This window comes from Vigna umbellata, chromosome 3 (genome assembly GCF_029865625.1).
Source record: "Vigna umbellata cultivar VRB3 chromosome 3, Vumbellata_1.0, whole genome shotgun sequence".
NCBI classification, from domain to species: domain Eukaryota; kingdom Viridiplantae; phylum Streptophyta; class Magnoliopsida; order Fabales; family Fabaceae; genus Vigna; species Vigna umbellata.
Genome location: NC_142167.1, coordinates 55,422,560 through 55,439,460, shown reverse-complemented (window position 1 = coordinate 55,439,460; position 16,901 = coordinate 55,422,560). Strand labels below are relative to the sequence as shown.

General features: G+C 31.4%; 1 protein-coding gene across 1 annotated transcript; it reads right to left on the bottom strand.

Annotated features, from left to right (window-relative positions):
• Positions 1-10,988: 10,988 nt before the first annotated feature.
• On the bottom strand, positions 10,989-13,047 carry ATHB54 (Homeobox-leucine zipper protein family). The gene is made up of 3 exons (XM_088108151.1): positions 12,551-13,047; positions 11,708-12,102; positions 10,989-11,544 (listed from the first exon to the last, which is right to left on the bottom strand). Exons 1-3 carry the CDS (start codon positions 12,675-12,677, stop codon positions 11,083-11,085), a joined length of 984 nt encoding a protein of 327 aa, XP_087964277.1. The 5' UTR covers positions 12,678-13,047; the 3' UTR covers positions 10,989-11,082.
• Between the last annotated feature and the right edge of the window lie 3,854 nt (positions 13,048-16,901).

Here is a 16,901-nt window from a genome sequence, read left to right as displayed (position 1 = left end):
AAGTAAACTAAAATTGTTATGTTATAAATGTTTGGTAAAACAATATGTTAAAGTAGTTAATATAAAATCATATATATATATATATATATATAATATATTAACTTTGAATTTTTGTAATTTTTCATTTAAAAAATAATTGCTTTATTTATATATATATTATAATATATTTTTGGTTTAATACATCATTTGGTCCTAACTTTTAGGGGTTTGGTTCAAAGTGATCTTACCTTTTAAAAAAGTTCAATAAAGTTCTATATTTCGTTAAAAAATGTTCAATTCGATCATTTTCGCTCACATCGTTAAAAACATAACGGTACAAATGCTACAGTGGTCAAACCTTAGTGAGCTATGCAGTTTGATGAATATCATCCAAGAAGATTTACAAAAGTAATGAAAGCACCCAATTGCATAAAATACACCAAACATGAGTGCACGAAATTTTAAATTAATATTTACAAGAAAAACAAAGAAATATATCAATTGATGTGATAAAGAATTATCATATAACGTGATCAACATTCCATATAAATATATTGTCCTATCTTAAAAATTGATTCATACTTTATATTTTAAACTTACCAAGATAATAAGACCAATAATTGCAAAATCATCAAAATCATTAGATCATGCTTTGTCAACATATACAAGAAAATATTAACATAAAATTATTTAATACTTTATTTATATTTAAAATTAACGTAGCATATAGTTATGAAAGTATACGATAATGTAGATTATTAAATAATTCTTTTATTTTTTAATTTTAACGTAATAAAAATAAATATAAATTATAATTCACACGTAAAACTTAGACAAATCAATTGCATCAAAGTCATGATTAAAACTTAGTTTCAAAATAAATTTACTTATAAGATCCCCACATAACTTTTCCCTAGGTACCTGTGTTGATTCCTTTTTCCTCCACTCCATTTGTTGCTTTTCTCTGTCCCTATCCATTTTGCTTTGATAGGTTGGGTCACCTATGGAAAAAGTAAGAAATTTGTTTCATTTGTATTTGGAATGAAACCAAGTGTGTATTCATTACAACAACATGACATTTTACTATTTACATGGTCATAGACTGAGTGGTGCAGACAACATGAATAGATAATCATACATCAAAATCATTTCGCAAAGAGAATCATACATGGGATTGAATCAAGTTCAACAACAAAAGAAAACATAATTAACCAAACTGCCTTAGAAAACTGGTAAGCTTATGTTATGCTACGGGTCCACCTTTACAAAAAGGGTGAATCAACTTACTCTTGAATTTAATGGTAAGACTAAGACCTAGCTGAAAGTTTTCTCTTGTAATTGAGTGTGACAAACACACCCCAAGAATTGGTAATGAGATTAGTCGAAGAAGAAGAAGCCATTTTGATTCAAGTTCATTCGTCGTAAGTTGGATGGCAGTGCTCCTTTTGCTAATAAACCTGTGGGTATAAGATGTTTTCGTTAATTGCCTCAAACCTTTGGCGTCAGTTTCAATCTTTCAATAACGAATCTAAATTTTATGGTAACGAGTTATTGTTAAATATAGTGAAAATTATATATGGAATTAATCTTCCTTGTGTTAAACACACATAGGGTTCTCTATTTATAATAGAAAAAATATGGGCTAAGCCCAAAATACAAATAATAAATATTAACAAACTAACTGAAAGATAAACTGAAAGATAAAAGATTTAATATTTCTAACAGTTATTCATTTTGTATTCAAACTGATGTAAAGATATTTTCGTAATGTTAAAAAAAAAATACTAAGAGGAAATACTCTATGATTTTGGTCAAAAGTTAAGATAGACAAATTATTTCGAATGGAAGGTCAAATCGAATCGATTTATCTTGAAGATTACGTCAAGTTGATTATGGCTTGCGATGAGATTGTCTAGATCAAAGTTGAATCGAGTGAATATTGACACAAGTCTATTTGGATGTAACTCAAGTCAAGTTGGCTCAAGACAATGTTAAACTAAGTCAAATATTGAGTTGAGTTAGGTCGAGTCAATTAGAGAATAATAGTAATATATGTGTAATTATAGAAACAAAATAATTAGATAATCAAATCCATGATTTATTAGATGACAACTATATGTATAACAAAGTTATAGAAATTTGGTTGATTTATAGAAAATTCATTATTAGCAAATATATATATATATATATATATATATATATATATATATATATATATATATATATATATATATATATATATATATCCCTGTACTGATTTGTTTCAAAAAATGAAAAAATAAAATATTTTAAGTTTAATACTTTTTCTATTTGATATCAATAGCATAACATTGTTTCAAAGCTTAAACGATCCCGTGGAGGCCAATTCTAATTCAACATAAAGAATCCATCTTCTCATATGTTCTATCAAGCTGGATAGGAATAATTATTTGTTTTGGAAGACGATGATGTTGTTATTAATTTGTGGTGCCAAGATGGACAAATACACCCTTAGAACCAAGAAATGCCCATACGAGTCTATAATCAACAAAAATAACAAACAAGCGAATCCCACTTATGAGGAGTGGATAATAGAGGATAAAAAACTCTTGAGGTGGATGTTCAACTCCATGAAAGAAGATATCCAAGGAACTTAAGAAACTCAATCCTTGGCTGATGCACATACCAAGTCTCAGGCTTATTAAAATTTGAATCTCGTAATTGCAAGAAAGACTCGTTGAAGATGGAAGACTATGATCAAAATGAAGACTCATGTAGACAATCTCAAGCTTGCAAGAAGTGAAGTTCCAACATTTGATTTATTTCTTCAAACCCCTACTGGCCTAAACTCTGACTATAATGCAATAGTTGTTCAATTGTATGATAAAGTTGCTCTAACCTGGGTAAATTTACACGCAGAACTCCTGAACTTTGAAAATAGGTTAGAACGTCTGGATAATTTCTCTAGTCTCAATCTAAACGCTTCAACTAATGTGACTACCAAAGCCAACCTCAGAGGAGGTAGGTTCTACAATCAAGGAGGATGAAGAGTATGGGTGACAAAAATACTCGTACCTACGAGTATCCTTGAATAAAATCCACGACGAATAGTTGGTATCCGTGGGTAACAGGTATTTATTACACACAGGTATTTCAATATCCGCTTATAAACGGGTCAGGTGCAGATATCATACTATCCGTACTCGAGGGTATCCATTACCCATAAAAACTTAAAATTAAAATTATATTTTATTAAATTTAATTTAATTAAAATTAAATTATAATTTAGATTTAATTTATAAAATATTTTTTTTAAAATTAAATTTTATTATATTTTATATTTTGTTTTGCAATTTTTTTAAATTTTATTTTAAAAATTTATAAAATATATTTTTTTAAATATTCACGGGTATTCACAAGTACCCGTAGGTTTTAAAATACCTAAAAATATTTTTTAAATGGGTATCCAACAGGTAACGAGGTGGGAAATAGGTGAATTCTTTTGTTACGGGTTTGATTGTCGGTAGGCATTATCCATGCCCAACTTGATCCGTTGTCATCCTAATGGAGAGGCTCAAACCAACGAGGGTCAAGAGGTGGAAGAGGAAAAGAAGGAAGGAGTAGGGATACCTACATGTCAGGCCTGTGGTAAGCTTGGACATACATCTATTCAATAATTCTATCATTTTGATTAAAGGACAGGACAAAAAATCACAATGCTCTCATTGCTTCACCTAACACTGTTAGAGTATTAACTGGTACCTTAAGAATGAAACTTCAAATCATGTCACTCATGACTTTGGTCAGCCTCAAGATTACACTGAACATGATGCTAAGCATAATTTAATGGTTGGTAATGGTAAACAATTAAGTATTGTAGCCTCTAGTAGTACCACTCTAAATGATGGCCATAATCAAATTAACTTACATGACATTTTGTATGTTCTTGAGATTACAAAAAATCTATTAAGTATCTTTGGACTTATAATAATACCATTGTTAAGTTTAATGCTACTCAATGTTTTGTGAAAGATAAGTTGATAAGAAAAATTCTACTAAAAGGTACATAGAATTAATGATGGATTCCATAAACTCTCATGAGTTATCTCTCAGCAAAATTTGAATCCAAGAGTCTTCATATCCATCTAAGAGAGTTGACATAGAAAGCTTGGTCACCCTAGTAGCTAGGTTCTACCCTTTAACCTTGTATTTACAATAAAATGAAACACAATAAAATTGACATACACTACATTTGAGATCAAGTATTGCAAGGTCAAATTGTCATAGTATATGTCCTCCTCAGACTAGATAAGTGACTATTTGATAAAGGCTCTCTCTCGCTCATTCTTCAGTCAGTTCCAAGACAAACTTGACATGATTCCATCACCCACTTGTTTGAGAAAGGGAAATAAGAGAATAATTGTAATATAACCATAATTATAGGAACAATAATAATTAGATAATCAAATCTATGATGTATTGTATGACAATTGTACGCATAACAAAATTATGCCAATTTGGTTGTTTGATAAGAAGCTCATTATTAGCAAATATATCCCTCTATTAATTTGTTTAAAAAATGCAGAAATAAAATATTTTAAGTTCAATACTTTTTTTCATCTTACTAGAGTCTGGTTGGTTTAAGTCTAGAACAAATTGAGCCTAAGACTAATTGACTTAATACATATTAGGTCTAGTTAAGTCGGTTTGAAGCATTGTCTAATGATGTTGATGTGATGTATGTTTAGTCAAACTTAAGTTAAATTGAAAAAAGTTAAATCAAGTTAAGTCTAATCAAGTTGTGCCTATATTCGATTGATGCATCAAATTTACATCAAATTAAAACTATATAAAACTGAGTATGATGGATTTTTCATCAAATTTATTAAGTAGATTAAACTATATTTAATTTAATTAATAAATTGATAAAGTGAATTAAATTATATTTAATTCAATTTAAATTGAATAAAAAATTTAAAATTATGTGATTTAATTAAAATGAATATAAATTATTAATCCATTTATTTTATTAAATTTAAATTAAATCTTAACTAAATTTTGGAAAATCTAATATATGATCGCTTTGTTTTAAGAGAGAGGAATAAAATATTTAAAATTTGATCTTACATTACAAGTTATGTATGCAACTTTTTTCTTTATTCTTTTGTTCTTTTATGGAAGTCCTTACGTGAAATTTTAAGTTACAAACTTTTTTTATTTTAAAAGAAGTGGTATAGTCTCGTATGACTTGACAAGTGGGGCTTATAGACCATCGTGCAAGTTATAATACGTCATATAACATTTCTTTTTCTTTTAAAGAAATGAGTGAAAGCAGAAATCACCATGTGAAGTAACCATTTTCATCCATTTGCTGAGAAGGTGAAAGCAATCTCCTGTCTATATATAATTTGAAATAAAAACCTTATTTTAATAACTACTAATGCACCTTATAGATGAAATTTTACAGATAGAAAAAAATAAATTATCGATAAATTTATTATTAAAATTTATTGGTAAATCTATTGGTAATATATAATTTGATAGATTTTTTTATATTAAATTTTTAATAATTTCAAAATTTAAAATTTATCAATAAAATTCTTTAATAAATTAAAATATTTTCGTTAATAATTTAAAATGCTTATTATTAATAAATTTATTTGTTAATAAATTCATCGATAAAAAAAATAGAAAATCTTTCTTTCAAATAACCCATATCTAATTTAACATGGAAGAAATAATTGTTATTTTTTCATATCTAAACATATTCAAGTTGTGGATGAGCTTGATAGTTGATAGACTAAGTTCGAGAGACCGTACTTGAGCCATATCATTATCAACAAATATCATCTTTAAGTAATTATCAACATATATATCAATCAATATTAGGAAGAGACATATTCATTGGTAGTTACCAATGAACAATATTTATTAGTAAATCCTATTGATAACACTTTTACCAGAATAAATCTTTTTATAGTATGTATAAAACATTTTTTTTTCTCTTTTTCAAAAAAATATTTTCAGTTTTTATCTATATATTTTTAATTACATTACAATAAATACCATGAATTCACAATATAAATTCCTTTTCATAACAATTTTTACACAATGAGTAGCAACCTTCAAACACTAACAAAAGTTAAACTTCATGAAGCTTGAAACGATTTATGAAGAAATAAAATTTAATATTTGAAATTAAAAAATCATAGCATGAAAATTGAAATTTTTTAACAATATCAAGATTAGCAATGATCTCGTATATCTAATTTCTTCCTTAAAGACATGGAAAATGTTAAACTGGAGTCCTACATGTATCCAGTTATTTGCTAACAATCATTCAACTTTTTAGAAATAACACTATAGCTACAAAAGAGTATGACAATTCAGAAGAGTCGCATTCAAACAAGATGTTTGTATAATTTGTTTTACAATTAAATATGTTTTTGATATCTAAATTATTTAAACACAAAAATTAAATTTGATTTTATAAATTTCCAATTAAAATTGGTTTAAATTTAAGTCTTAATGTCTCATAATCCTATGGTGTTGAACTTTAATGGGAGGGCCTAGGGATAAGAAAGTATGATTGCTCTCAATTTAACAACCGGCATAAATTGAAAACCAACAATGTTTGTGGTACTAAAATCACATGATAATTTCAATGTGTTGTTGGGTAGGGAATGAATGCATACGGAATTAGAGTTTCTCATTCCACAACTCAAATTTCTCTAAATAAAATACTTATAACTTTTTTTGGTTTAATACATCGGTCCCTACTTTGAGGAGTTTGGTTCAAAGTGATCATACCTTTTAAAAAAGTTTAGTAAGACCCCATATTTCGTTAAAAAATATTTAATCCGGTCCTTTTCACTCACGTCGTTAAAAACATAACGGTGCAAATGTCACCTTGGCCAAACCTAAGTGAGTTGTGCAGTTTGATGAATATGTGACATGTTTGAAGAGGTTGCACTATGTAAATATTATTAAAAAAATTAAAATGACGTAAGTTAGGTGCAAATCCCAACAGCCACACTATCTGCAAATCCTCCAACCTGGTCCAAAATCACTCTCTAATGATGATGGAATGACAACGCCATTGCATTTGCATCAGAGGGCTCCACCCCAATAATCCTCACCTTTGGATTAACCCTCTTCACATAACAATCACCGCAGAGCAGATAACTCCCTTTTCCAACAACTCCATGGGAAGTTTTGCCATCATACTATAAGCTCCACGAATCTTAAATGAGAAAACGGGTTGCAAATCCTCTCTCTTGAGCCAAATCTTAACCCCGAGTTTCCCAGAAAGCTTTGGCGCCAATTGTAGAGAGGACTCAATTGCTACGTCGTAGACCTTCGAAGTGAGAATATTCGTCAAATAACTCAACGCATTCATCACGCCGTCGCCACCACTGTCGGACCGAGACCGGTGGGGAACCGTACCGACGTATCCTGGTGGGTACTAGAGGGAATCCAGCGAGACCCGGGGGCGCGGGAGAGCCACTAGCTGGGTATCTTTTTGCAAGTGAAGAGTTTCAATGCATGTGGGGGCCATGGTAAGATGAAGACAAATATTATATTTTCTTCCTGTACAATGTAGACGTTGAAATCCAAAGAGTTAGAAGGGGTTCTTGACATTTGGCATTTAATGGTTTTCATGGTACCTACCTTGGGAGGGAAATCATAATATGGTTAATACCAAGTGCATGAAATTGTTATTGTGCATGTGCTGCTATGTCCCTTGTTGATAGGTAAAGTACGCAAATGATATTTTGGGGTTGCATGAGTGGATTATAAGAATGATGAAGGGTTACAGGCTAAGGTTTTCGTTGTGCAGATTTTAAATTTTGGGTCTATAAAATAGGTCTAGAAAGGAGTTTTCTTTGAAGATATAAAGATTGATGAGAGAGGTGCAGAGGTAATCTAATGGTCACAGTTTTGTTGTTAATAAGCAAGGATTCTTTGTTTCAGTTATATTGATGTCATCCTAACAGTGAAATATCTAGTTTTATGGGTTTCGAAAATTATATCATTTTTGAGTTATTATTGAGTGAAATAGTATATAGGGTGATAAATGGTGGAATCTGGAGGTGAGTGTATAAAACTGGTGCATTGTTGGGTAGTGTTCAAAGAAATATTTTCTCTCTAATCAATACATCAATATCTCTCTCTTCAACCATTAAAAGCCATTTATGTTTCTCTCTGCACAACTCACTCAGGTTTGGCCACGGTGTCATTTGCACCGTTATGTTTTTATCGGGGTGAGCGAAAAGGAGCTGATTCAACATTTTTAATATAGAATCACTTTGAACCAAACCCCTAAAAATAAGAACCAAATAATGTATTAAACTTTTTTTTTATTCTAGTAAATTGAGCAAAAGTTTTAAATCTATATGTTTCAACATTAAAGACTAGTGTAGCTAGTATGTTGTCTTCTAATTAGAAAGTTTCTAAGTTTTGAAAAAAAAACAAAAAAAAATCATTTATAAAAAACTCTTTTATGCTTAAATTAATAAAAGTTATAGAAAAAAAAATAGAATAAGTAGTATAATAGTGAATGTGAGAATTAAATAGTATTTTGTACAATGATACGCTATATTTATAGATTTTTTTTCATTAAATAAATATATAAATATGATAAACAAATTTTATTACTCTAACTTTTTCATAATATATTCAATTATTATATCACATCAATATATTCAAATTGTTTTAGTAACAATAATATCTTTAAGAATATCACTTAACTCTGGATAATTTAGAGATTTACACTAAGTATGTCCAAACATGAATATTTATTTCAGACTAATTTTGTACGAGTAGATGATAAAAAGTGAAATAGAATACATTATTTATTATTTAGGTAGAGATTTAATTAATACTGAAACACGATAAGGCCCAATTAAAAAATTATATCTTTGTTTATTTCTCATGTAGAAGACTTAAGTATTTAAGTATTTATTTCTCATGTTTGACTGTATGAGTGGATTTTGTAAATTGCATGGATTTTGAGAGGGAACATAGGAGAAGAGAAGTTTGAGAAAAGGGTGGGAACGTTAGATGTCCCAGCAGGCTTTTGAATTCATTTATAACAAATTCAGATCCGTCAACTTAGTTGATCCTAACTAAGCCAGAGTCCGAGATATTCTTAAGTACAACAGGTATGAGACAATGCCCTCACATTGATCTGTTTATGGTACTCACTACACTGAGGACAAGGATAATTAATGAACCTTGTGCTTCGACTTAGATCCCAAGCTGCAAGAGAGGAAAAGGAAAAAGACGCCAAAGAGCTTCACTTAACATCACTTTCACCAAAATCAAATGCCGAATACAGCAGTGTTCCTCTTTTCAGGACCACATAAAACTTTTGACCTTAGCTGTATAAGCCTACAAAGCAATCACATTTCAAAAAACAACACACCCTAGAGCATGACATTTTTGACTCCTCTCTTTTAACTTCTCAGCCACTCTAACCCATCACAACACAACAAGCAAAATACCCATTAACACTCATTAATGTTTTATTCTTTTTCTCATATAGCCTAAGACACCCTTTTACCACTTTGATCCAAAAATGGAAATTGCAATCAATTATTTAATTAATTGCACTACTTGAGTGTGTGTGTGTGTGTTTCTTCAGGCTAAAACTTTTTTTTTTTCACGTGAATAATGTCAAGGCGCACAAGGGCCATCCCTGAAAGGTGCCTCCATTTATAACTTGTCAATGGATGATGCAACACATTGAGTAAAATATTAATGCAGATAATATTTTAAAGGGTGAGACACTTTACATGGACTTTTTCATGGGCGAACCAAAATTCAACAGCTGACAAGATTCTACAACGGACAAATTCTTCATGAAGAAACAAAGGCATGGGATTAATTGCCAGAATGAATTTCAAATATTATAATGCTTAAATCTGAGGAAGCTGTCAACATCCTCAATGAGCTAGCTTGTGCTAAAAGTCCTTCCCAATCCACTTTGTTCAAGCGAGCCACACCAGAAATCTTGACTTCTGTAGCATGGTTTAGTAGTATTCTCCATCTGTTACATGCTGCTTTTTTTTTTTTTTTCCTTTTACTTTGGTTTCAACGTTAGATTTGCTCACAAGCTCACAGTTGCTTGAAGAAGTTCAATTTCATTCGTGGGGATGCCAAAGTTACTAAATTCAACTTTCTTATGGGACAAGTAGCTAACAACTTTCGCAGCCTTCAATGTATGTCACTTCTGTTCATCCAAGTTGTTGTTTAAGCAACATTTTGAATGTGAATTTGCACCAATAGGATGTGACTTGTAAGTAACCTCTTCTCTTCTCTTCTATCCCGTTAAAGATCTAAAATATATTAATAAAAAATTGCTTCCACTCAAGTCTCACAAATTTACCTCAATGCTAGGAAAATAGGGACACTATTATTACTTTTGAACTTGTTTTAGTCCTACCAAAGGCGACTGTAGCTGTCATGTATTTTATTTCTGCAGATACATTATCAATCAACACAACTCGTTCCTTTTATTTAATTTTTCAGCTTCATTAAGCACATGCCAATTATTTCTAACACAATCATCATCAACCGGGACACGTTTTTCAGTTTGGATAATGAAGTCAGAACCAAGATTTTACTCAAAACTACTCAAAGCTAGCACCTTTGTGGCAATCCTAGTTTGTACTAGGAGCCATATTTAACCGGAACTTTATGCTGAGAAGTAAGGACCGGCAAGTTTTGATAAAGGGTCTTCCTAATGCATGAGTAAAACAAGGGTGTGATCCAGACGAGTGCAGAGAGAAAGAGGAACAGGGTTTCCACTTTTCACATCCGAAAGTAAAACAAAGATTGGTTGCTGTACCCCACCTGAAATTTTGGGATACCTACGCGAATACCTGAACCAGTTTTGAATTTTAGCTAGTAACGTTGGTGTACACTTTTACTGCTAATAACAGCAGTGACACATGACCTTTTAGAATTCAGAGAGGTGTGTTAAAGCTTTTAATATTGTTTGTTAGTGAGAGCATAAGGGATTAGCCTTTTGATTTTATGGTAGAAGTAGTACCAATTTTATTGCTTCAAGTACATGGTTACAAGTGCGAAGTTTTATAACATTGGAAGTGGTTGGTGGGTTCAATAGGGCCAGAAACAGAAGGTTTGATCCTCAACATGGAAGCCAAAATTACAAGTGTTTTCAGGAGGGTCATCATAGCAGGCTTCTTCAACCTTTGGTAAGCAAGGGAGGGTCAAAAGGCTTTCACTGAGGTTATCCTCTTCATCTTGAGAAAAGTCTGAGTGGTCTGGTTCAAAAGCATGGGAGGAATCAGCAGGCTCCACGAATGAAGAGGGATGGTTCCCATCAGTGCAATGTGGGCTGTCCGAATCAAGCACATCACTTTTGGCTGAATTGGCATCTTCTTGCTTGCATGTTACCATAATAGGGAGTGACACTTTGGTCCCATTTTCAGATGTTGAATTTGAAATTAAATCCATAGGCTCTTGGTGGGGTGAATTGACAGCATCAGGAGATGACTTGTCGTCCGAATTCTCCTTCTCTTTATCTCTAAGAATCAATTTGCTCTCCAGAGAATTCACCTGTTAGTAACAAAATTGTGCCAATCCAATCATTAACCCATTAGTGGGATAAACATTGCACTTTATTAAAAGCAAGTAGTAGCATAAAGCACAAAAGCTAAATTGGGAGCATGTATGTATGTGTGTGCGTTGTTTTGTGTCTCTCTTTTCTTATTTCTTTTACCTCTGCTTTTAACTTGTCATTCTCTTGAACAAGACTTTCATAGTCACCTTTGAGTCTGTCATAACTAGCTTTCAATGTGCCATAATCTTTTTCTAGCTGCTTCGTCTTGAACCTTGCCCTTCGGTTTTGGAACCATATAGCCACTTGCCTTGGCTGCAACCCAAGCTCCTTTGCAAGTTGGACCTTCCTTTCAGGTTCAAGCTTGTTCTCCACCTCAAAGTTCCTTTCAAGGAACTGAACTTGTTCGCTTGTCAGTCTCCTTTTCTTACCCGGTTGATGGAAGCACCCCTCATAATCATCATCACAGTTCTCTTCCTTCTCCAACGCTTGAAAAAACGGCCTGTCCGTCACCCTGCCGCCACTAACATTCTCAAAATCAACCATAGATTTTGAACCTGAAACCAACCACCAAACACAAACAACGACAACAACATCAGTAACAAACAACCGTGTTAAATTTCAATCATAAACAGCTTCCACAAAAAAAAAAATAACACTTCCAAACATCTTCAAAGACCAACAGTCCTGAACTGAAAGAAACCACCTTTCAAGTTTCCCACAAAAACAAGAACGCTAACGAGTTTTTTCTTTTTTGTTTTTAATTTATTTTCTGCATATACATATAACAAAGGTTTTAAGCTGCGGTCATAATCCATGCAGAAAATTGCAGACTAATTCATCTGCAATTGTGGTTGTGCAGAAGTCACGGAAACCAGAAAAACCTCGATGGTGTTGTGTTCTTGGACCGATTTCAAAAAGCTCGACATGTATCTATGCGAGTGAAAAGTAATTGATGAGGAAGGGAAGTAGCAGAAAGGGCACGATTGAGAAGGAAGAGATCACCTTGGAAGGAAGCAGGGTTAGAGGTGTGAGCCCAAAGAGATTCAAGGACTTCCGAGGAGCAAGGGAGCCTTTCGTTTTGGAGGAGAAGCGACATGGTTGAAGCAGCATGAAGCTTGCCACCCGCCATGGGAAGAGGAGTTTTGAGGGGTGGGAGTGTGTGGTAGTTGTTAGATTAAAGGGTGGTGAAATTGATTTGAGTTGAAAGATAAGCCATATGCAGTAAAAGAAAAGATGAGGGTGTGCAGTTTGATCTAGAATTTATGACGAAAGAAGCAGGTGATGAGGAGGAGCATAATGTGGGAATTGTGGGAGTGAGGAGAGATCATAGCCATGAGTGAGATGAACTGGAAGCAGAATTAAGATGGTGTCAGAGGTGAATAAATTGAAGTGCAGAAATGGTGGAGAGAGAGAGAGACAGAGATGATGAAGTTGAGAGAGTTTGGAAAATTTTGGTTGTGTGAGAGTGAAAGAAATAAAGAGAGATTCTTCTCTGTGGTGGGGAACTTTGATGGGGTTATATTGGGAGCCTTGCTCTGCTTCTGAGATCAGGGAAGCCTAGACAAAAAACCTTTCCAACTTACCATTTTGCCCCTTCCCCATCCATCACTTTCTTATCTCTCTTTTCGTTTTTTATTTATTTATAAATTTATCTTTTTTTAGTCTGTTTTTAATTTCATCTTTCCAACAGTTTCAACACATCAACAATTTAATACTTGAAAAGATTAGTCGTACTGCTTTTATTTTGAATGATTTTCATATCCATGTGTGATATTAAAAATTCCTTACAAAAAACACAAACTTTTGGATTCTTCTAGTGCCACAATTTTTTATTTCAAAATTAAATATGTCACACTTAGTTACGATTTTTATATTTATGTGACTCTTTTTATTGCACATTTGTTTTCCTTAAGTACAAATAATCTAAGAAAAGTAAATCAGATTTGCCTAGGTGACCTGTTTTATAATTATGTTGTTTGGGTTTTTCATGTATAAGTTTGAACAAACTTACTCCTTCTTTTAAATATTTCTCACATTAAAACTTTGAACAATTTTTATAAAATGCATTTGGAACATTTCTCTTAATTTTTGAAAATAACATAGAAGTAGTTTATATCATAAAAATAATCATAAATTTAAATTTATCGAATATCATATAAAAAACTAATATATATAAACAAATTTATAATGTTTTAGTTGTTATAATCTTTATATCAATATATAAAGCAATTCTTTCTTTACTATACATATTTTACATTCTTATCTTATCTTTCATTTTATTTAAGATTAGAAAAATATATAAAAGTAAAACATATTTGGGATTCCTATTTTACTCTCAATTATGTTTTAAAATTAAAAAAAAAAATTCTAATTATAAACGTAAGATCATACATACATTTTTTTTAAGTGAGGTATATTTGATTATTTTAGGTTAAACCCTTTTAATATAGACTTTATTTATGTTGAGTTTTCACAGTTAGATTCCAATTTTATTGGATTCTTCAATTTAGTCCTAAAAAATGAAAATATGAGTCAATTGAGCTCTTGCCGTTAAATTGGCTTAATGAAGTTAAGTTTTTTATGAGGTGGGACGTTTGACGTGGCCAGTTTTTGAAACGTGGCATTCTCAAACCCTTGTACGTGGAATTTGACACGTCCATTGGCGCTCCCTCTACCGCCTCTCTTACCCCGTCTTCACAATTGTCGTCGACAAGATCAAGTCCCACATCACCCTCTCCAATCTCTTCCTACCCTTTGACTACGCCGTCGCCATGGTCCTCTCCCGCCTCGCCCACGACCTCTTCGCCAAAACCCTTGTCGCCCGCTACTCTCCCGACCCCTACCTCATCTCCAAAATCACCAACATGATTACGTGCCTCCTCGCTACCAAGCTCTATCCCGAGTTCATCAAAATACCCGTTGGTTGTCGTTGCCTCCTTGAGACCACCTAGGCCTTCGAGGAACTCACATCCCTCCCCAATAACTTTCTCCATTCCTTTGTTTCTTTTTAAAAGTTTCTAAATTACTAGTTATTATTTTGAATATAAAAACAGAGGACTCCTAACAAATAAATCTATATAGAAAATTATATATATAAGAGTAATCTTATATTGAATATATACACGATTTATAATAAAAGAAATATAGGTTAAGTCTAAAATATAAGTAAAATATAATAACGAACTAATTAAAAATAAAAGATAAAAATAATATATCTAACACCCCTTTAAACTAGTGCATTTAAATCGTATGTACTAAGCGTACTACTAATATAATTCATAAAGACTTGTGCTTTTACACTCGAGTGACACTAAATTGTTAATAATTTACGAAGATGACATAAAAGACGAAATATTAACTTAGAAGACTCTCCTAAGCAATAAATTTGGGAGGTTGCTCCATATAAATCTCTTCTTACAAATTTTTGTTAAAGAATGCATTGTTGACATCTCGTGAATAAGGAGGTCATTGTTGAAGAGCCATCACGACTATAAATAAACTAACAAAAGTAATCTTTGCCATGAGAGAAAAAAATATATGGACAAGTCAAATGCAATAGGAAGAGAAGAAAGTTTAGTAGAGACAACATCGGAAGAAGCCATGGATGAACAAGAGAGATAAACCTTAAAAATCCAAGATTCTCCAATCAAGACACCTGAAAAAGGAAAAAAAGCAACATTGATGCTCTTTATAACTGCTTGAGAGGAGACAAAATGTGCGACCATGCACGACGAAATTGAAAGAGGAAAAAGAGTGACTTTGATGCTCCAAATTGTTTGGTATTTTTCAAATGCATGTATAAGGATTAGGTTTGCATGTATGGTCTATAAGCTCTCAATCTTTGTTTAATTAGAATTATTAAGGTATGATAAAATCTTTAATACAACCTATTTTTGTTATACAATAGTAGATTTTAAGTGTCTATAAATCACTTAATTTAATTAACTTTAACTCTAAAAGTATACTAGTGAAACACATATAAAACAAATATATGCAAAAAAAAAAAAACCTTAGTAAAATGTATCAATTGAAAGGTTTTTTATGTGCCTTTTAGTTTTTGTTTTGAATTATATTCTTCTTTTTAGACTATACATGTACACACATTTATTAAATATTCAAATTGGGACCTAAAGAAAAAGATAAAGGCTCCCTTAAATAAAGCAAGTTACAAAAATCTTATGTGATCACAAAAATTGGTATGAATAATTATGATGGTGTGAAGAATAAAAGCCATCAACCAATACTAATGTCGGTGTCTCACAATACATTCCTTGAAAATTGTTGAGAAGTTGGTTAGAGGTTGCAGGTGAAAGGTATAAAAGATCAATATATGAGATTAGACATGTCAATCTTCATGATTATTGTATTGAAAGTTTCATACAATATACATAAACATGTTCCAGTCAATAAATAGATTCGTTAGTGATTAATCAACTTAGACAATGACTAACAACCATTGAGAAGCGGTAGTCCACACTAATGAGGAAAGTTTGGTTAGATGATAATGTTCATTTTTATCTTTTATTGGTAGTTTTAATTATTTAATAAATTATAAAAGATAAATATTTGATTTATATTTTGCAAATAAGTGGAAATAACAGAGATTTAAAAAGATTATCAATAGAATTAGATAAATCAATTATCAAGAGAATTAGTTACTTCAAAATAAAGGCCTAATTTTGAAAGTCTTTAAATAGAAAGATTCACAGAGTTAAACACAATTTCTTTTGAAGAAACACTTATTCTTTATTGAGACACATTTATTAGATTGGATGCGCTCATCATTGTTCTTTTTCTAGTGTTGAGAATGTATAGGAGTAACTAACTCCCTTATTTGTTGGGATTGAAAGTAATGTATCTTCTTTCTTTGTGATTTATGTTATTCAATAAAGTTCTTTTTTCATATTCTTGTGTTCTATTTTTATTCTTAACTTCATGATAATTTCTTGATTGCATATCTATGAGTATATGATTATTGGACACGATATTGGATCCTAGACTAGGATAAAACAACTAATCGATTGTGCATCTAGACATAGAGTTCAACAATGAGTCATTCAAAACATTATAATTTTGAGCTTAATGCAAACTTTTTTGTAAAAATTATCTAAGACATTAAAGTTTTTATTATTAAAGTCTAGACTTGTTATTTAAGACACTAGGACTTGTTACTTATGGTGTGAATGATTGAGTAAGAATTATAAATTTATTGTTTAGTAATTTCACATTGAATTGATACATGAAATCTAACCGAACCCCACTAAAGTTTTTATCATAAATTTTATTTAATCAATTTAATTTCTTCTAAAAAATTGTAGTTCTTTTAATTAACTTTAACTCCTTTTATTCTTTC